Below are 20,294 nucleotides of genomic sequence, written 5' to 3'. Positions count from 1 at the left end.
AAGCAAGCAGAAAGGAAATACTTCATTTTCCTTAGCATGAGGAAGTTAACTTGGTGCATAAAAAAGGCTGAAAAATGGGAAACTGAACTGGCTTGAGGAGGGTCACAACCTTGTCTGCCTAACCTGGGCTTGGAGGAAGGTTTATGTTGAGGAACACCCATGCAGCTTCCCCCAGAAGGCCATGCTAGGGCCAGGCTTGCTCTCTGCTGGCCCTGGACCAGCCCTCTCCAGGAGGAGAAGGCCTGTGTGGGCCTCGGCTCTGGCTACCACAGCCCAACACTTAGCTATGAAAGGGCTGTGCAGAGCAGAAAAAGCCTTTGTGACCCTCTGAGATCAACTGAGGAGAAAGAAAAAGGCTCCTTGCAAACCCTGGAGAGTCCCACAGTATTTGCAGAAACAGGTGAGGTGCATGTCCCAGGAAGCACAGTAGGCAGGCACTGAAAGTGCTGTGCTAATGCTGCATCCTTTAGCAGAGTTTCTCTGGTGGGGCTGGCCCCAAGTGATTTGCTAGATCTGCTCTTCACACCCACTCACAGCTCACACCACACCCGTGTTCTCATTTTACCACTCTGCCACTGAGGTGCACTTCATTTTGGCCAGAGTGAAACCTGTCAGGGCTGTGCAGTTGCTCAGCAGCAGCTCTCCTGTGCTGTGCCATGCCCTGCCCTGCTGTCACTATGAGCACAGCCTCCTCTTGTAGCCAGCAAAAGAATCTGGAGCCAGGCAAACCTGCTTCCTCTGGATTTCAGCCTGGTTTTCCAGAGGGACAAAAATCAAGAAGACACACTTTTACTTGGAACAAACTTTTTTAAAATTTATTTTATAGATCACACCAGCCTGAGTGATCTGTAAATGCTGGTCACAAAAGAGAGATCACACCACCTCCTTTGCACAAATTGAAGTGAACCTTCTTTCAGTCTCGGCAGTCTCCTTCATTTGGAGCACAAGGAATGGAGAAAGAGAAAACCTCCTGGAGCTCCCTGCTCCCTTCAGAAGCAGAGGGCAGTGAAATCAGGTGCAGTTTGATGCTGCTACAGGGCCAGAAGACAAACAAGCCAGGCCCTGGTGCCCTGCTTAGCCACACCTCACACCCCCTCACAATGCGGGTGCTATTAGTGTTGTAGCCGCCTATAGTTCCTCCCTCGCCAGGAGAGTGCTGGTATTTAGGCACATAGCTTGGAAAAGGACTGTCTGACCTCCCCTTCCACCGACTGCAGTCTCTAAGGCAAAGGATCCTGCTCTCCAAACCACCTTTCTTGCCTCTCCCGTGCCGCTTAATGCTCTTGGAGTGCTGGTGTTGGCAGCGGGAGATGCGCTCTGCCACTCAGCCCGCCTGGAAGCCCACCCCGAGCCACAAGGTGAGCTGGAATGAACTCCACACAGGTGACACAGAGTGAGGAACAGGAACAACCTGCTAAGGAGGGACAGAAACTTTGCAGTCTCTCTCTGATTAAAATAAAAGTCCTTCATTGGAGGAGGAATCCCTCAAAGAAACCGAGCCTGACCGCACCTGCTGGGGGGAGCCATGATTTGCTGAGGATGCCACCTCCTCCTCAAAATGCTACCACGCTCCCAGAGCTCACCACAAGCTGGCAGAGGATAATTCCTGTCCTCACCAGAGCCAAGGGAGGAGGTAGGGTTAGAAGAAAAGAGATCAAAATAAGCAGGGAATCAATCACTTGAAAAACTCATTAAATGGTTAAAAAAACCATTCTAACAGTAATTTGTAAACTGTGCTTGCAGGGCCTTCTTGGAGAAGCCAGAATTTCTCATTAAGAAAAATAATATCTTAAAAAAAATTCAGTGAAAATCAGAAAAATTACCATGTACTTCCAACCTTGAAAGCACTTCTATAAATTTGGTACCAATTTGTCACTGCCCTCTTTGGCCAAGAGGGGAGAAGACAAATCCTACTTCTGCCATGGCAAAGTTTGGCCAGTGAGTTCCAAAAAGGTTTTGGAAATCTTGGAGTAAACAAAATCAAGGGTAGGTCACGTTAGCCTGGTGTCTCTGTTCCAAAGGTATCTTACCACCTGTGAGCTCCGTCCGCCGAGGTGAGAAGGCTTTCTCTGGCTCAAGGACGGACTGAGTGTTGTTAATACTGTCAGTGGAGCTGCTGCAGCCTTGGGAGGCAGGGAAGATTTGCTCCTATGTGCACTGAATAAACACTAGGAAAAGCAGCACAATGGGAAGGGGAACTGGGTGGGTAAATGTCTGCCCATTTAACTCTGTCACTAGTTAAAATTTTAAGTGCTTTCAACATTATTTGAGAATATTGAGCATAGGATCCCTGAACTTAACATCAACAACTGCTTTCCAATTTGTTTCCCTCTTAGATCTCCAACTAAGGAACTTTCTCACCATCTCCTTCAAACTTCAGTCATTACAACATTAAATTAAATCCACTTAGAAATAGTTTAAGAGGGAGGGAATCCAAAACATATTTGGCACAAGGCCACAGTGGTGATGAAATGATGCTCCATGGAGCCATCCTAAACAACCTGTTTTAACCTTTGCAAGTCTGAAATTTCTGGCATCTGATAACCCCTGGATCTGAGACAGCAAATAGGGGAGAGCAGCAAGTCCTGTGGACAGAAAGGGGTGAGGGAGGAGGGAGGCAACTAACTGGCTCTTTGCAGCTCTATCCAGACTCCCCTCTCATCTTCATGCACACAAAATATAATAAAAACTAATAAGAATAAAAACTAAGCCCATGATGTACAAAAATGTGTCGACAGGGGGAGGAGGAAGGTGTCAGTTACTCAGTTCTCTGTCTTATCACCTTCATTAGCTTATAAATTATGCTCCTCTCCATCGCTTCCTGCAGGGAGGAGGGACGATTCTTCTGCAGCCAATCAGCTGGGATGGGTTTTGGTTTACGCTGCTCTGGATCTTTTGGATAAGAAATGAAGGGATGGGGAGGAATTCTTCAGAGAGAGGAGGAATAAGAAATTCAGCAGCCACTGGCAGGAGTCACACAGGCTCCCTGAGATTTCACTTTATGGCGCTGACCCCCACGTCGACGGCCTCCGCCTCCAACTTTTGACTGGAAAACAAGACTGACTTTAGTGCAAAGCAACCCCTCAGATGGGATATCAACACAGCAGGAATTCAGATGGATCACACACACATTCAGACAGCAGCAGGGCAGTTGTGACTGAACAGCTTTCTACCACTGCAAGAAGGAGATAAGGCAGGAGGGACACAGACACACCATGAGGTAAGGAGGAGAGACAAATGCACCAGGAAGTTTTGCCCCTCAAGCTGGAAGACTTTGATTTCCCAAATTTCTAAATGCTTCACTCCCATGAGAGCCAGCAACTGCCATGGGGCTCAGGATACAGGAAATCAAGGCCTCAGGCTCCCTTGACTTTGCACAGAATTGAAGGAGAGCCCCCCACCCCCTACCATGGCTCTCTACCTGACTTTTCCCAACCTCAGCAAACCCACTGTTTCTCTCTGAGCAGCCAAATACCTTATTGCCCTCACGGCTGTGGGGCTCTTCATCCAGGGCAGGCTGAGGGGACGCAGCAAGGAGAGAGAGGAAGACATAAGCAAGAACAAAAGCAACTCAGAGTCTCAGGGAGAGGGACGAAACAAAGAGGAAGCTGGGACCACTACTTACAACCACAGTGACGCTACAGAAAGACAAGGATAAGGTGAGGACTGGTGTGAAGCCCCAGGCATATGCAGAGGGAGAGAACCCCTGCTAGGGGCCCCCTTTGATGAGCAGTCTGGCTCAAGAGGGTGAGATTTGACCATGGCAACTAATCTAGCTAGAATTAAGAAGGGGAACACCCTGTCACTTGACAGAGTTGGTTCCTGAACCCTTCACTTCCTAAGGAAGTACCCTCCAAGGAAAGGACCTTTCTTCTATCAGTAATAAAGCTGATCAGTAGGCCTGCAGTGAGAATTGAGTTTCCATTCCTTTCAGGCCAGGTAAAAGATTAGGTATCCTCCAGGGACAAGCTAGACTGAAGTTCTAACCAACAAAACAACCTGGATAAATTTCTCTAAAGAGAAATTTAAAGCCTTTCCTTCTTCTTGGATGTCCCCATCCTTATTTTTCGACAGGGCAGATGACCTGTACCTAATACTTAGCTTGTAATTTCTCTAGTGTAGGGATATTCTACCTCTCATTCAGACATCAGACTTGTTCTGTGACTGGTTGTTATGTGTTTCACTAGTTCAGCTACTGGGTATATAGAGACACTTCTTCACTGTGCACATGGTCAAAGCAGTGAAACACGCTGCCAAGGGACGTTGTACAGTCTTCCTCCTTGGGAGGTTTTTAAGACATGACTGGATAAAACCCTGAGCAACCTGGTCTGACCTCACAGCTAATCCTATTTAGAGCAGGAGGTTAGACTAGACACTTCCTGAGGTCCAGCCTGAATTGTCCCAGTACCCTGAGCTGCTGTCTGCTGGAAGGTCAGCCATGGAATCATCCAGACATCAGAGAATTATGATTCCTGATGTGAGACTACTTATATTTCTATTTGTTCCTGTGGCAAGGTGAGTTTGAGGTATGAGGGGATAATAGTTCTGCTTTAGAGTACCCTTCCTCCAACAGATGAAACCGTGACATAAACAGCTAAGACAGAGATGGTATTTTCCTCACTTACCAATGGTTGCAGGGCAGTAGGTGTTAGTGGTGCTGCAGCTGTTGAGGGGGCCTCATCCCCAGCTGCTGGGCCTCCAGCTGCCATCCCAGCGGCGGGAACACCATCCTCTCGTTTCGTAACAGCTCCCTTCTTTGTTGACTGCATCTTGATCTGCTGTGGCTTGGAGTTCATTGGTGAGTTATTGGTGGTCTGGAGTAGCTGCAAATTGCCAAACTCAGCATTAAAATAGCCAGGATGATCTGGCAATGTTCAATGCTGCTTTTTAACAAAAAGCCTCTGGAGAATTTGTAAAAATAACCACAAAGAGAAGGATGCAGCAGCAGCAGCTGTTCAAAGAAACCTAGACCACTGATCTTCCACCCTTCGAAAGGGCCACTTGGCTGAGGTGACACTCTAACAACATGACTCAAATGGAGCAGCTACAAGATGTCAGAAAGAGACTGAGCCTTAAGAACCAGCAGCATATGGCCCAGCCTCTCCCTTTACCTTCCCTCATTCACACCAGCTAAAGACCCACCACATGACAAAGCACATCAGTCATCCTCGACCCATGTCAGGCCTGATGCTTGTGGTTGAAGAACAACCTCTTCCCTCAATCTTCCAGAGCTATCTGGATTCTCCTGCTGGCTTCTGAGTGCAAGAAGTCAGTAATGGGCAGAAGCAGGTGGGATGTGGGAGCCCTTACCTTAGTGATGGTACCCACGGCTTTGGTGCGGCCTTCCCGGAAGACGAGCCGCTGGTCTATGTGTAAATACTCCGGGGTTTTGATGAAGCGGAAGTGCACGGTGGCCTTGTCCCCTGTGCGCAGGCAGTCCTTGTCCATGCTGAGAATCGTGGCTGTCTGACGGATGCTGCCACAATGCACTGTGAATGTAAAGCACACAGGCTTTCAGCAGCCAGGCCCATTAGTGGAACGAGCTTCAGAGACACATCTGAGGCAGCTCTTCACCCTACAGCAAAGACTGTATGGGTCATGCAGCTGCCTTTGTTCCATCCTCAAAAAGAACATGCACATCAGCTAGAACAGCTGCTTTCAAATCCTGCCTTTCCTGAAGCACCCTCAACAGAATCCTACACACCAAGCAGCTGGGCTGGAGGACAGGACCCAAAATGAGCACCAGCACTTCCATCAGCACTTTCCATCAGCATTTGAAAGTGAAGAATCTTTGCACCATGGAGATACAGCACAGGTAGGCTCCAGATACATTTGAGAGCACACATCTCCTTTTTACCTTATAGCCATCCCACTCTCCTCTGTAAGCTCCCTTCCCTCTCCCTTCTACAATGCTGGGAAAGGCAAAACCAGGAACTATGGCATATATTCAGGTTGGCGGAGACATCAGGAGCAAAATTGTCTTAGGCTAGATCAGATACAAAATGCTACCACTGGGAAACAAAGACAATCCAAAACTGACACACGTACCCATGGCCTGGTATCGTGGGCTGATGGTGGTGGGGTGATGGAGCACCAGAATCTCTGCTTCAAACTCCCACGACGCTTGTGGATTCAGGCGGGGTGACACCATTACCATGCCTTTCCGGATGGAAGAACGCTTGATCTGAAAAGCAGAGACACAAGAAACCTTAGCATGATTCTCTGGGGAAGAAATCTGCTGCTCTGGCTGACTGCATCCAGCAGAATCCTAAGGGATTTCACAGATACTACCTCATGCCCAGTAAAAGGCAAAGCAAGAGCTGCAGAACTGTATGTTGTGTATACAATATCATGTAAAGGTTGCAAAAATCAAATTCAGCTGAAGTTTAAAGGCAGCTTTAGAGTACTGGAAATGCTGGACTCTTGACACATTTACCTCATTGATCCTTGAAAAGCAAAACATACATCCTGGTTGCAAATTATCCAAGGAAATCTCTCATAAATCATGATGTTTGTTAATATAACATTGTAAGCCTGATCACATGAAGTATGGGGTAGGTTAAACTATATCCCCTTAAAATCAGTGAAGATTGACTCCTCCTTTTGCAAGAGGAGTCATATCAAATTTTGCTGATTTTTAAATCCCAAATCATGCAGCTGACCCTACAAGTCAAGTGGAGTAGTGTAAATACACTGTGCAGGTGACTAATGCAGTTCCAGAACAAAAGGAGGCTTTTCTTGCAATTCCTCCACTTTCTTAGATATCTCCAACATCATTATCTAGTCGCATTGCTATCCCCTGGCAGCTGCTAAGAGGAAAAACCAGGATGTGGAACCACAGAGGTTGTATGGGATTCCATTCCACTGCAACATGAGGCAGCTGATGTTTGCAGAAACAGCCTTACTGCAGCTGATCTTCTAGAACAGTCTAAAATTAGGAGGACAGTTCCTGCTCTGGGGGTCTGGAGGGGATCACCTCACCTTCTTCAAGGCAAAGGAGGCAGTCTGGCCTCCCCGCACCTCCTTGACGGGCATCCTCTTGCGGTGGATGGACTTGACAGCAATAGGGAGGAAGTTGCCAAGGGGATCTGGCCCCAGCAGCAGGGTGTCATTTAGCTTGATTAGGCCTCTCAGCGTTGTCCCAGAGACAACTGTTCCTACACCCTATGCCAAAAAAGAAAAAAAAGTAATTGTGGCTACTCTACCAGGCCAGCAGAAGAGCTCTAGAACTCTCCTCTCTAGAGAAGATACCTGCTTCAGCCTAAAAAAGGGAACACAATATATTCTTCCAAACACCAGGATCCTTACCGGGACAGAGTAAGTATCATCTATCTGGAATTCTGCTGGCTCTTCTTCCCTGTAACTGGTCCGTGGAGACAAGAGATTAAGAAACATCTTCAGCAAATCTAGATTCTCCCCAGTAACATTTGAAATCTGGAAAATTGGGCACATCCTGTAAAGGAAAATTGATAAAAATGGAGTTAGTTCACTTTCCTACCTGGCTTTCCACATGTAGGGAGACATCCAAAATCTTGGGACTAATTCAATATTCTGTGCTAGGAAGGGAGAGCCTGGCAAGCAGTCAGATGCACAACACCCCATGTTTGAAAACCTGCAACATTGCCTCTGCCTTCCAAAGACATTTGGGAAAAGGTGTAAGGTTCTGAAGAAAGGACTGAAGGAAACCAAATGCCCTGCTGTCTTCTGCAGACTGCCCAGAAGCAGCCTCTCATTTCTGCCTCAGAGAGGGGAACACAAGCAGGTCAACCTCAAAATCAACACACTCTTATGGAACACACTCCACATGGCAAATGCAATCTTCACACATCTAGACAATGGGACCCTCTGAATCTCCTCACCCAGTCTCCACATAGGATTGAAAGAGAATCATTCTCCTCTACTCCAGTTACCTCTCTGAGCTGAAGTTGGAGGCTGTTACAATGACATCATCCTTGCTCTGAACCAGCACGGGAATCTTCCTGCACCCTGGGGACTTCAGCAGTCGCTGTAACAGCTTCAGGGTTTCTTAAAGGGTGAAATGAATATTGTTAGGGCAGCATCTCCCCTCTTTACAAATCACCTTTGTGGGGTCTCTCCCCACAGGGAGACAGGTGCTCTGGCCACAGATAAGACAGGAGAAGATGGCTAAAGGTGAGACTGTGAGTTTGCTGCAGCCCAGGCAGGACTTAGGAGCCCTTCCATCCTCTATTTCATGCCAGCTAGCCCGCTGCCAAGCGACGCCACACACGAACAGACAGACACGTTTGCAGTGCTCTGAAGTAGACATTTTGTAGCTGTCTATTAGTAGCTTTAAGCAGTTACAAGGTATTTCCTCTTTCTAGAAAGGATTTTTCACAGTGTATTAATTGAAAATCACGACTCAGTCACAGAAATATTTGAGAATATGCTAATTGCAAATCAATTTTGACCAAACAAACCTCAATACATTTTCCCTGGGAGTCAACTTGCCATAGGAGGCTGGAGAAGCATGAAAGAGGTAAAGATTATCATCATAGATTAGGACAATGTGGGTGGACCACATTCAGAAATCAGTGTTTTGGGACAAATCTCATGGCTCCAAATTTTCAGCTTTTGCCTCTTTTTAACTTATTTTCTAAGCCTCATATCCAGCAGCCAGCAGGGGCATTACCTGATGCACTAGTATCAACCTCCTACAAAGTGCCTGACAATAAATAAAGAAAAAACAGAAAAAGGTACTAAGGGCTTAAAAGAGCAAACCATTTATGTTCTACAATTGTCATCCAATTAGACGGGTTTTTGTAAACAAATGATTGCCTATGGGAAAGTAATGTTTTGGATACAGAAACACAAACATCTAATCAGGCCATCTGCTCTTCACAGACATACTTGAGTCAAATCTTGAGTCTATTTACTTTAAACAGAGCATGTCACAGGAGTAGCTTCTCCCAAGAGCAGCTCTTCTCTCCTCATGCTGAGCCAAAGGTTCTCCTTGCTTCCCAGTTATTATCTTATGGTCAGGCCTTACATTTCTTTTGCCAAACATCTATTATAGAGATAAACAGATTATCTTCTGATCACATGCATCTATTTGCCTGAAACATATTTAGGATTTTTATAATAATACACTGAACTACAGATAGTACCAGGAGCATTCACTTCTCTGATTCTTAGGACTGATTATCAAAAAAACCCATTGCTCCAATTAACCACAGCATGTTTCTGAAGGCATGAGAAATGCTTAAAGAGAATTTTAAAAGTGAGAATAGGTCACAGCCCACAAAAAGCATCATGCATGGGTTAATGGGATACTGCTGGGGTTAGAGTTACTTCTTTAATTCTGCTGAGAAAAAAATCACTAGCCCAAGCTACTTATTGCCATCCCTGCTTGTGTCTAGTCCTGACTCCCATCCTGCTACCACAGCCTGCATATGTAGCTGCTTTAAACCATGATTTATTAAGTGTTAGTTGGCTGTTCAGACAAGAGGAAGGAGCTGCTGTAGTTATGCCAGCATACCTGAGAAGTGCCCAGGTGAGCAGGAGGTAACAAGCAGCTGCCCCTTCACCAACAGCAGGGGGAGATCAAGCGCGATCACAGCTTAAGATCACACACAAACTGTGGGCAGGGAGGAAAGCAGCTTTCAAAAGAACTTCCAGACTTTCACTCCAGGTTTAAATATCCAGAGAGAAAGCAAAGCCCAAACCCCAACTGTATGCTGCTCTTCTTAGAGCTCAATTAAGCAAAACCTTGTAGCAAACACTTTTGGGCTGCTAAGCTGAGTCCCCAGAGTGGGTAAGTCTGACATGGTAAGTCAACCACCTGCAAAATGAGCAAGGGAAAAGGATAGATTTCTGGAAGGTGTTTAGAATGCAGTCAGAACCAGATTAAGCAGCTCTCTTCCATCAGTAAATGCTGAACCCAAGCAGAGGACAGCAACACACAAAGGTAAGAAACAGGCCTGGAGAGAGCCTGTAAGACTCACCTTGCAGGATGTTGGCAGGGCACATGTCAATCTTGGTCACCACAACAAAGACAGGAACGTTAAGTGCAAGCGCCAGGCCTAAGTGCTCCTTGGTCATTCCAACAATCCCAGCATTACTCCCAACCTACACCAGGGATATAAAATACAGGGAAGTCAACGTTACTGCTGCAGTAAGCTGGATTACCAAGAAGGCCTTGTGTCAGACATGCAGTGGATTGTGGTTAAGTTATAGATGCGCCACTGGGGCCATATGACCAGACTCAGCTCATCTCAGATGTTGCTGGACACTGGCAGAGGACTGACTCATTTCTCCTCAGTTTTCAAATTCAGAAATACTTCCATTTTCAAGAATCACAAACCTTGGGCCTGTCTAGGACTGACAGTTCTGGGGCACTTGCCTCACAGTACAGGACAGATAGCCACAGAGGCTTCTGCTTTCCTGTGAGATGCTGCCTCCCTCCAAAACCCACAGGCACTTTGCAACAGGAAAGAAGTCGAGACTGTTAAAGCTGTGAACAGCCCCACTCCAGCTGCTATGGTCCATCTTTCTTGCTACCTACCATAAGCATGCAGAAGTCAGGCAAGTGGCCGGTCATGCCAAAGACGGTGGTTTTCAGGTATTTTTCGTGACCAGCCAGGTCAATGAAAGTAATGACCTTGGTGGATTTCTCACAGATCTTTGTCCATTCCAAGCTGCCACCGTGGCTGTCAGGTTTGTTCACCACGTTGCCCTCGCTGTCGAAGCCCAGAATGTCGTTGCCCACGCTGCTGGTGCGGCCTGACTCAATCTCGTGCTTGTGGCGGAAGAGCTTCTGCCGAGCAAAGCCCCGGCCGTTGTCTAACTCGCCGTGAGTCAAGACACCCAGCAAGGTGCTCTTCCCTGCATCCACATTGCCAACTACTGCTACCCTGCAGGGGAAAGGAGAAGGAGCCTGGTAAAATATGGTACCTGAACAAATGAACAAGTGAGCCAAAAAACCCAAACATCACTGCTCCTGCAAATAACTGGCTTTTGCTCCCCATCCTTCAAACAGGGATTAAAAAATGTTAGAGCCTCACAAGCAGAGCAGAGATTCTTTTACAGTTATTAACTAACAGCAGAGATCCCAGACTCTGGGGACTGGGATTTGGAAGATTGTGGAAACACTGTCACGGGTGTCCATAACATAGTCAACTGGATGTGACGTTGCTTGATGCCACACAGAGTCTCTATTCCAACTCCTTGTCTCTGTAATCCAACATAAACAGTGTGGCAATTCAAATTCAAAAGGAAGACTAAATCCCAACTTGGTATGGAACACCTCTGCCTTTCTCACATTTCTTATGTTGCAACAGCACCAACCACTAAGAAGAGCACAAAAATTAAAATCGTTGTTCCCAGAAAAGGATAAGCTAAAAAAAAAAGTGAAATATTTTAGGAGAAAGCCATGTCCTACAGCAAGTTCCTTCTTTGATCAATGTGGCTATTATGGCTGTTGGCAAATGTTGGAAATCATCTCCATCTAGGTCTGGGCAGACTCTCAAATCATGTTACATAAAGATAGTATAGTCCATTAAAATGTGACTTGGATCATCACAGCCTTGGAACAAACTGGATCCTCTGTCAAAAGTATCGTGTTCCAGCAGTGTGCATATATACACATACATACCAGCCACACATGCACACGTCCTCTGGCAACCCAGCATACTAAAAGATGCCCCCAGCTGTGAGGTTGTCACCCAGAGAGCCAGCCAGCTGTCACCCAGCCCTCTGCTGAACACAGGCAAATTTCCACCAACAGTTTGCTCACAAAAGAGACAGCAAAAACAAAAGAGACAACAACAAAAAGGCAATTTCATCAGCAAGGAGTGGTCAAGCTCGACTCCCTTTGTTGGGTAGCTCCAACACCCAGACCTGAAGCGGCATTGCTGGCTCAGCAGCACGCACTGTTCACAGGGTAAAAATGCAGCTGAGTTGCTGACTAACCCTGTCTCCACCCGGCTCCTCACCTGACCTCCAGGAAGTCGTTGTCACCCACACGTTTCCGAACCAGGTAGTCGCGCACCTTGCCCCCGGCCTCCTGGTGCTCCCTCAGGAGGATCACGTCTGCCTCGATCTGCTCTGCCATGCTCTTCAACGTGGCATAGGACGCCTCCATGTCTGCCTCGCTCAGCCCGTACTCAGTCCCATCTGGTGTGGTGTGGGGGAGACAAAGGCAGGCAGTGAGCACCACCTTGCAACAGGCAGAGCATTGTCATCCTGCCTGCGACCTTCATACCCATCGGGATTTATATGTGGACCGGAGGTGTCAGCCATGTACACAGAATAAACACCCTTGGCCCAAAATAAAAAGGGATGGTCTTCACTCTAAGTCCTAAAAGACACTAGAAGACCACCATCTTTAATCTAGAGGAGGTTTCTTCACAAGCTTTACAAGCAAATATGTAGGAATTGGCAACAAAGATACATTTCTGTCTAATTCCCTTACTTCACCGGCTGAAGGTACTTTGTGTCCTTCAGTCAGATAAAGTATCTCCTCTCACATTGCAAGAAGAGGTAAAGCATTAACAAAAGGAAAGCTCTGAGTCAAGCATCACCACAATTAGCCAGTAAATGTGGCACTGCTTCCTCTGAGCAGCTCACCCAAGCCAAAGAGCTGACAGAGCATGCCAGTGGCAACTATCTAGACAGGGTCAAGGCCATCATTATCTCTTTCCCAATCCAGGTGCTGTGAAGGTGCACAGATTTGACCCCAGAATCTCCTCTGTGGGTAAAAAAAGCCCAAAAAACAACAAACAAAGGTGGAGAGCCACACTGCACCCAGATGACCAAAGTTATTGCCATGTGTACATGTTCACATGCATGGCTGACTCATCGGCTGGTAAGCAGGAACTGCAGTTTGCATGAACTTATCAGCATTTTAATTACTGCCCAGCTCTAAAACTAGCTGAGTTACTGGGCAATTTCCAACCTGGCTCATAAACTGGCTGAGACCGAGGAAAACTAAAACAAGCCTTGGATTATAGAAGGGAAACGAGAAGTAGGGGACAGGAGATAGCAAAGCCCAGGGGAGAAAGGGAAAAGGTCACTACTGCTGAACTAATAATCTTCCTATGGCAGTCTTCAATTGCTTCTCAGTCAGCTGAGTTGGGTATCTGGGATGATCAAAATCACACATGCTAAAAGGGAATGAGAAGGAGTGACAGTGGTAGAGATACCAAGATCCTGGAAAATCTCCCCATCTTCCTCGACTACACTGCAACCCAAAATGAAGTCAGAAGTTTAACCGCATGTTTTAAGAAACAAACGCCTATTTCTAAGTGAATCACCGCGACAACTACCAGCTAACACTCTCACAAGGTATCCTAGAAAAGAAAGCAGGTACTAGCCTGACTAGCTAGATCTCCACTGCAGATGTGCTTATCCCAAACACCAAGGATATAGTCTACATGTGGGAAGCTTGCTTGGAGGCAAGAGAATAATCCCTGGATGCATGAACACTGGCCATCTAATTCTGGCTTCTCCTCTATGTTGGCTGCTTCACAAAACTCCAAGAAAACCCAAAAAGCACACAGTTCTGGGGTTACACAGCTACCTCTCTCCATTATTTCAGCCAATCCTGGCACGGCTTCATACTCCTCCTCAAACACAGCAACTGTCTGATCATGACAACTTCATATTCAGTAGATATCCAGTGCTCTTGAAACATGTCTTTTGCCTTATGATAACCATAGACAATTATTTGATATTCAGAAATTTCTATTTCAAAGCAAGGGCATGCTTTGCCCTTTACCAGCATTTACCAGCATCAGATGCAAATACTCGAATTGTCAAAAAGAACAAAAATGTAATCCATGGTAACTGCTAAAATCTGCAAAGACAAATGACTGCAGTCACACGCAAATTAATGTGACAGTAAAGGTCTCATGCTGAGCAAAGGAAAACCTTTCCCTCCATAGCAGACACATACTACCACAGAAAGTCAGCAGCATATATTTTGGCTATGTGAAGTATCTATCATAAATTCCTGTGGAGTAAAAATATGTTATTTCCAACAGAGCAGTGAACAAAATCGGACAGAACAAGACCTTCACAGACATTGAAGACACTTGTACTAAAGCTGTTGTTATAATTTTAGACTCTTTGTCTTTTCCTGGTGTGCTCAGACAAGATATGCATTATTTCCAAAAAAGAACTTGCATGATTTTATAAAAAAAATATATTTAGCTCCACTACATGAGACAGTTGTCGGCAGGGATAAAACAAAATAATCTGTCCCACATATTCTGCTATATTTTATGAACATTTTCAAGTCATTCTGGAAAAGTAAGCATTAACTTCAGCAGCAGTCTAGGTAGATGAACCATGTTTTTCTTATAATTTTAATAATTTTTTGTTGTTTTGCTGAGGAAGCTATACTCACCTGATCCTTGTCCAATGACATAGATGGTCTCCCCACATCCCTCATCAATCCTCTCTGACATCTGCTGGAGCAAACTGTCATACTGCTCTGAAGTTGGACTCACCATCACCAGCTGGAATAAAAAAAAGAATATCTATTTGCAGATGTCAGGCAAACAATTTCAAAACCAGCTTCAGTTACAAGCACAATCAATCTATGTGCTTTATTGAAAGAGAAGGACTCTTTTCCCAGGACCGCTTTGTGGTGGTTTGGTTTTGTTTTTTAAACCAGTTTTGCTGACGGCTACTTCCTTGTGAGACTGCATAAGGTTGTTTGTCTGAGCTCAGAGTTCATTTATGCAGGAAAATACACTTCAAAGCAAGTAAGAATACCAAGCATCTCATTTTGATGTAACCAGTGTTTAAAAGCCACATTTAAGTGAACACTCCGATATGTTTTCATTCAAGGAAAACAGAAAGGGGAGCAGATATTTTCTCCACAGAAATTCCTTAGCTGGGTACCACAATCTCTGCTGCAAAGAGTGCTGCTGCTCCCCTGAAGCATGACTGGACAGCCAGAGAAAGTCAACCAGACCTCACTGCAGATAACACCTGGGCACCAAAATCCAGGGCATCTTTTAAGTCTTTCACATATTTGATGTCCCCTTCGTTTTCTGAGGGGGCAGAAGGAAAGAAGAGAACACAAATAAGCATTATTTTCAAATTTTAGGTACTTTACACAACGGTGCTGAGGGGCAGACATGCAAAAGCAATTTGTATGAGCACATCTGCAGGTTTCAGCAATGGAGAGCTGCAGTTTTGTAGGCCAGCAGCTGTGCTACCAACAAACTTTGACTGCAGCTATTGCAATAATCAAACTTCCTTTGCCCTTCCCTGCAGGAACATCAAGGGAATGAAAAAATAAAACAGAAACAAAGCAGGAAATGAGGACAAGAGAATGCTTCAGGAATGATTTTTCCTAGAATGGAACAGCACCATTTCTGGCAGAAACGTGCACTGCTCACACAGTACAGCAGAGGACACTTGCATAGAGCAGCCACAATGGTGGCATGGCAGTGACAGAGCAAGGAGACCTCCATCAGCCACTCTACCTGCTCTCTGGCTGCCTCCATGGTTACAAATCTGTTGCTGGCTGAGCATCCCAGGGCAGTAGCCTGATAGCTGTAGCAATTGATACAGATTTCTGTGAAAAAGGCACTTTTAGTAAGTTATTAAAGGCTGACACCCACCAAGAGCCCTAAGGGTAGGCACACCTGTGCCAACACTCAGTGACATCCACAGCTGTCCCTACATACACGTCCCAAAAATCACACCCAGAAAGAAGCACTTCCCTTCACTATGCATTGAGACTGAAAGCTGTGCTAAATTACATGTTTGCCTAAAATATATGGTTTAGAGCAGTTGACAATAACATCCTCAGGTCTGCCTAACGTGCCCCAACACAGCCTGACTTGCTTAGCACAGTTAACACAGTGTTTTCAAGGAGAAACTGCCTTTACCACCACTATTACACCCTTGATGAAGGCCTTTTTGGAAATCTAGAATGTGAAGGAACCCAACCCCTCACAAATAATGTTGAAGCAGATTTCCAAAACCATAGTGATGATGCTTGGAGACAGAAGCACAGACAGCAGGTGCTGGTTAGAAGGTTTAAGGCTGCCAAAGCAACTTTTTCCACAGATGTTAAGGGTCCCAGACAGCAGGCATGTGTCTGCAAGGGCCAGACAGCTACAAGAGATACAATCACCTTCACGTGCCCCTTTTGGACACGTGCCCTACCTAAGCCTTTCAACTACTTGGCGTGGTCTGCAAAGTGTACCAAAGCACTCTGCTCAGCAAGGTCACAGTCTTTCTATTTCATGCTATAAAAGAATGAGTTTTGTCTTTCAGTTCTGTTTTCCTTTTAGTTTCATTTTCTTCTTGAGGGAAACCACTGGATGTAAATGCACTGAGAGAGAAATCAGCAACTGTTGAGAGGCTCAATCTGGGCAGGAAGGGAAGGCTGGGTTTTGATGTGTAGGGCTCATTTTGCCCTGCAAGTACTTTCAGGAATACCTGGGTGCACAGCAGACAAGCTCACTCTTTAGGCCAGTGCACTAGCACAAGCCAGAGACTCAGAAAGATCTATTAAACAGGCTGTAACACACACAAAGATCAGTAAAATAGCTGGGGCCACCAGAGCAGGGCAAACTAACTTCAGTTTCTTCAAGTCCCATCACCAGCTTTGTTCTTCTGAGTCCAAGTGCTTCAGCAGTGTGAGCAGGCAGGGTGCTGTAGCAAGTACCAAGGCACACAGCAGCTCATTGTACCCTTTCCTCGGCCAGGCAGGAGGGCTGGGGGCCTCAAACAGCACAGGCTCACTGATATCAGCCCACAACACTGTTCCCCCACACTGTTGCTTTCACTGCCATGCACAGGGGCTCCTGAAGGGTGTTCCAGCAGCAGACTGCCTCCAAAGTTTACTCCGCAGCCCACGAAGTCAACAGCTTGTATGACACAGTAGGACACCAAGAGAAGTATCTGGAGATAAAACAGCAGCTTTCATGGATCACACCTTCCAATGACACTCAGCATTTCTGACAACTATTTCTGCAGTCACAGCCCCAGCCAGCTGTGTGGTTTCCTGGGTCACTGCAACACATGATGTGCTGTTTTGAAGATCTCTTTAGCTTCCTGGATGGAGAGAGCCTGTCCTCGGTCATCTCCCTGGTCGAAGAGAAGCCCTCCATTTTGGTTCTTCTGCTTTTTTATTGCTTTTCACCTCTGAGCAACCCCTCCATGCCTGCACTATGAATGCATGTTTTGAAGAGGCTTTCACAAAGTCAAAAATGTCCACTTTTGTTCTTTCCACTTTGTCAGGCACTGAGTAGTTATCAGTAGGAGCCATGCAAGTCTAGCAACCTCATGGTTTCCTATAGGGCAAAAAAGTGACAACCAGTTATTGTTTTATTCTTAAGACAGCAGAAGGAAACATCTCACAAGGTCAAAATGCCGTCTCTCAAATCCCTTCCCAGTCTCTGGGGAGAGGTGGCTTTGCCTGCCTCCATGAGGCAGACAAACTATAAGTATTAGGGGCAAACCCTATGTTTGGTACACAGTGCTGCCCTTTACTGGAAAAAGGGAGCCTGTCATTTTGCACAGCTGGAAAGCCACCATCAGCCATCAAGGAGCTGGGGGAAAGGCACCTTCTGTAGTGTCATATTTTGTTTTCTATGCCCTGTAGTCATACATTGTTCAGGTGCCATTATGTTCTGTTGTCAATGTAGATCTAAAGTAAGTATCAGCTTCACTAATAGCCTTGTGTGCTATGGTTTTTGACCTGAGAGTTGATTGCTGTTGCAGTGTGCTGGCACTGAAGGAAAAACAAACAACCATTAAGATCAACATGGTAATGAATTTGTGCTGATGAATAGAACTGTTTCCCTGACCAGCTGACAAGGTGCACTTGATAACAGAATCCCAAAGTGCTCCTCTCTAAAAAGAGTTCACCTTACACACAGGGAAAGGACCAGGGAAAAGTATTAACACAGCCAGGGGTGGGTCAGAAGGACCAGGACAGAACTAGCAACTATCAAACAAACTGATTGCAGTGGGAGTCCCCGTTTTAAGTAGGGACTGGAGTGGAACAATTCAACTGGGAGGACAGAAAAGACTTGGGGGGGCAGTCAGGTTAGCTACTGCATTCTCACCATATGGGATTGCTGTTTTGAGCACACAGTGGTAGATTAACTCAGAAAGATGGAGCAGAGTTCACAGTTTCAGCTCTCATCCAAGGTGGGGATGAATGAAAAGTCCAGGGAAAAGACAGCAGATGCACAGTGCTGTCTGGAAAAGTAAATTCTAATAAAGGTCAAAAAAATGCTTACCTACCACTTCCACAGCACCTCCAGATTTCTAGGAATGGAAGACAGACTGACATCACAAATGGGAGTTTGTGGGAGAAAAGCACTCTTCTCTCTTTGCTGGAGTTTTGGTCAGGTTCCTGGCTGTCAAGAATCAATGATGCAGTCCTTGGCATCCTCCTTGGCTCTCTTCCACAGCAGTCACATCCAAGACAAAGCACAGATCAATATTGGCATCCTGTATAAAAATCTTGTCCAGCTCATTAAGGCACGATCAATAGATACTACAGGTTTGATTTCTGTTCTTTACTATCTTACAAGACATCTTTGTAACATTTGTTTTAATACAGTACCATACTGTAAAATAGCCATTAAAAAGAAAAAGGTTTCCAAGTCCACAGACACAATTCCTCTTTCCTTCTCTGTGCATAGAAGGCAAGAAAGTCCAGGACTCTGGAGCAACTTAAGCTGGAAGCATGAAGAGGAGGCATGATAGAAAACTAAGAGGAAATAATAGCTATGCTGACTTCTGGATCACATAATTACAAGTGGATCAAATGAAGTTTTCAGGAGACTTTAGAGTGGGAGATAGCACCACAGTACACCAAACCTGTGGCAGCAAAAGGCATACAGTTAAAGAGATCAGCCAACTGGGAAAAAAAAATAGAAGACAGTGACAGAAGGCAACTAAGTCTGTGGCAGGCTCTGGCACACACATATTACTACAATGTACCTTCCTGCAGGATGGAAGCGAGAATGGTTCTGACAGAAATAAGACCACCACACAGCTTTGTCACTGGGATCCTAGAAAGGAGCTGCAAAAGGTGAACAAGCCTTTTCTGCGTTGACTTAACCCTGTTTGCAAGATCAAAGCATCCTTGTCGCTGGGCTCTTGCGCTCAAAAGTTACAAGCTCTGACCTCCTTTTAAGATTGTGGAGAAAGTCCCAGGAACTAGTACAACTGGCAGCAGAGATAACTACAGAGACCCAGCGCGGAGAGCAAACGTCAGCGGGACGTTGCAGCAGCTGACAGCTCCAAACCCTGCGCTTCCTGAGGCTGCTACACCGGCTGCGGGCTGGCGTTCCCCCCGAGCAGCCCAGGCGGGGAAAGCGCAGGGCGGAGCAGCCTGCCAGCCCCGTCCAGTCCCGGCCGGGGTACGGGACAACTTTGCTGCGCCTCTCCCGACCGCCTCCACACGGCACCTCTGGCTCTGCCGCCCGCCCAGGTGATGCTGGGGCCGGCGGAGCGCTCAGGGGAGCCTCCCGTCCCGGCGGAGGCAGGCGGGCCCCCGCCTCTCGCTCTCCTGCGAGGGGTGCAGGGGAGCGGTCAGGCTCGGGGGCAGCCCCCCCGCGCACGGCCGACCGGCAAGGAGGAAAGCGGCGGGGGCTTGGCGGGGTGATGGCGCTCGCCGCCGCCCGCCCCCCCGCCGGGCCTACCTTACTGGTGAGGTCGATCTCGGGCTCGCCGTTGAGCGCCTCGCCGTCCTCGCCGTCGAAGGCTGCGCGGAGAGGACAGGCGGCCGCCGCCACGCGAGGCCGGCCGCCCGGGGAGCCGGGCTCCGGGGCGAACATACAGGCCGGCACCGGGGACCCCCCGGGAACCGGGGATCTGCTCCGCTCCGCCGCCGCCATCTTCCCTTCCCTGCCCGGCTCTCCGCCCCGACACCGCCCCCGGGCCCGCCAAGGCGGCGCCCGCCAATCACTGGCGGCGCAGCGGCTAAATTTGCATGTTGCCATGACGAGAGTGGGTGGAGTAGTGGTTATTCATGAGGAGAGGCCACGCCTCCTCGAAGCGCGCGAAGCCAATGGGAGACGCACTGCCAGCTCGGCTTGTTTTCTACACATACACACACACAACAGAGCCCTCTCGACGTGTCCGGGGTCCGCTGTCCAATAGGAGACCTGGGCTTCCTGACAAACAACCTCAACAGCCAATCGAATAAGGGATCCCAAAGGCGTGGGTGGGATTAAGTGCTGCAACAGAGCCCGCCCTGGTAGGAGGGCATTCTCTCGGACTAGCCAATGAGAAAGAGGAGATTTTTTACTGATAACTGTGTCAACCAATGGAGCAGGGAGGGAGTGCGCCTG

General features: G+C 47.0%; 1 protein-coding gene across 7 annotated transcripts; it reads right to left on the bottom strand.

Annotated features, from left to right (window-relative positions):
* Positions 1-787: 787 nt before the first annotated feature.
* GTPBP1 (GTP binding protein 1) lies at positions 788-19,881 on the bottom strand. Of its 7 annotated transcripts, none has more exons than XM_071422884.1 (15): positions 19,644-19,881; positions 18,231-18,395; positions 16,560-17,276; positions 14,366-14,477; positions 11,952-12,132; positions 10,523-10,871; positions 9,963-10,086; positions 7,911-8,025; positions 7,309-7,453; positions 6,982-7,164; positions 6,049-6,184; positions 5,311-5,489; positions 4,626-4,823; positions 3,476-3,517; positions 788-3,046 (listed from the first exon to the last, which is right to left on the bottom strand). In XM_071422884.1, exons 3-15 carry the CDS (start codon positions 16,578-16,580, stop codon positions 2,954-2,956), a joined length of 1,878 nt encoding a protein of 625 aa, XP_071278985.1. In that variant the 5' UTR covers positions 16,581-17,276; positions 18,231-18,395; positions 19,644-19,881; the 3' UTR covers positions 788-2,953. The 7 variants fall into 7 exon arrangements, with proteins under 7 accessions (XP_071278985.1, XP_071278986.1, XP_071278984.1 ...); XM_071422885.1 differs by having other exon boundaries at positions 18,235-18,395; XM_071422883.1 differs by having other exon boundaries at positions 16,560-18,395.
* Positions 19,882-20,294: the final 413 nt, after the last annotated feature.

Source organism: Agelaius tricolor, unplaced genomic scaffold, assembly GCF_023055355.1.
Source record: "Agelaius tricolor isolate 1412-34295 unplaced genomic scaffold, bAgeTri1.0.p SCAF_3, whole genome shotgun sequence".
NCBI lineage: Eukaryota > Metazoa > Chordata > Aves > Passeriformes > Icteridae > Agelaius > Agelaius tricolor.
This window is presented reverse-complemented; position numbering and strand designations above follow the sequence as displayed.

What these genes read in the sequence shown, in the direction of transcription:
- GTPBP1 (XM_071422880.1), bottom strand. Translation starts at nt 19,838, where the DNA reads ATGGCGGCGGCGGAGCGGAGCAGATCCCCGGTTCCCGGGGGGTCCCCG. An exon ending in AGATCGACCTCACCAGTAAG is followed by an intron (nt 14,478 to 19,643) that starts GTAGGCCCGGCG and finishes TTTTTATTCCAG; the next exon opens with CTGGTGATGGTGAGTCCAAC. An exon ending in ATGATACTTACTCTGTCCCG is followed by an intron (nt 7,165 to 7,308) that starts GTAAGGATCCTG and finishes TTTTTGGCATAG; the next exon opens with GGTGTAGGAACAGTTGTCTC.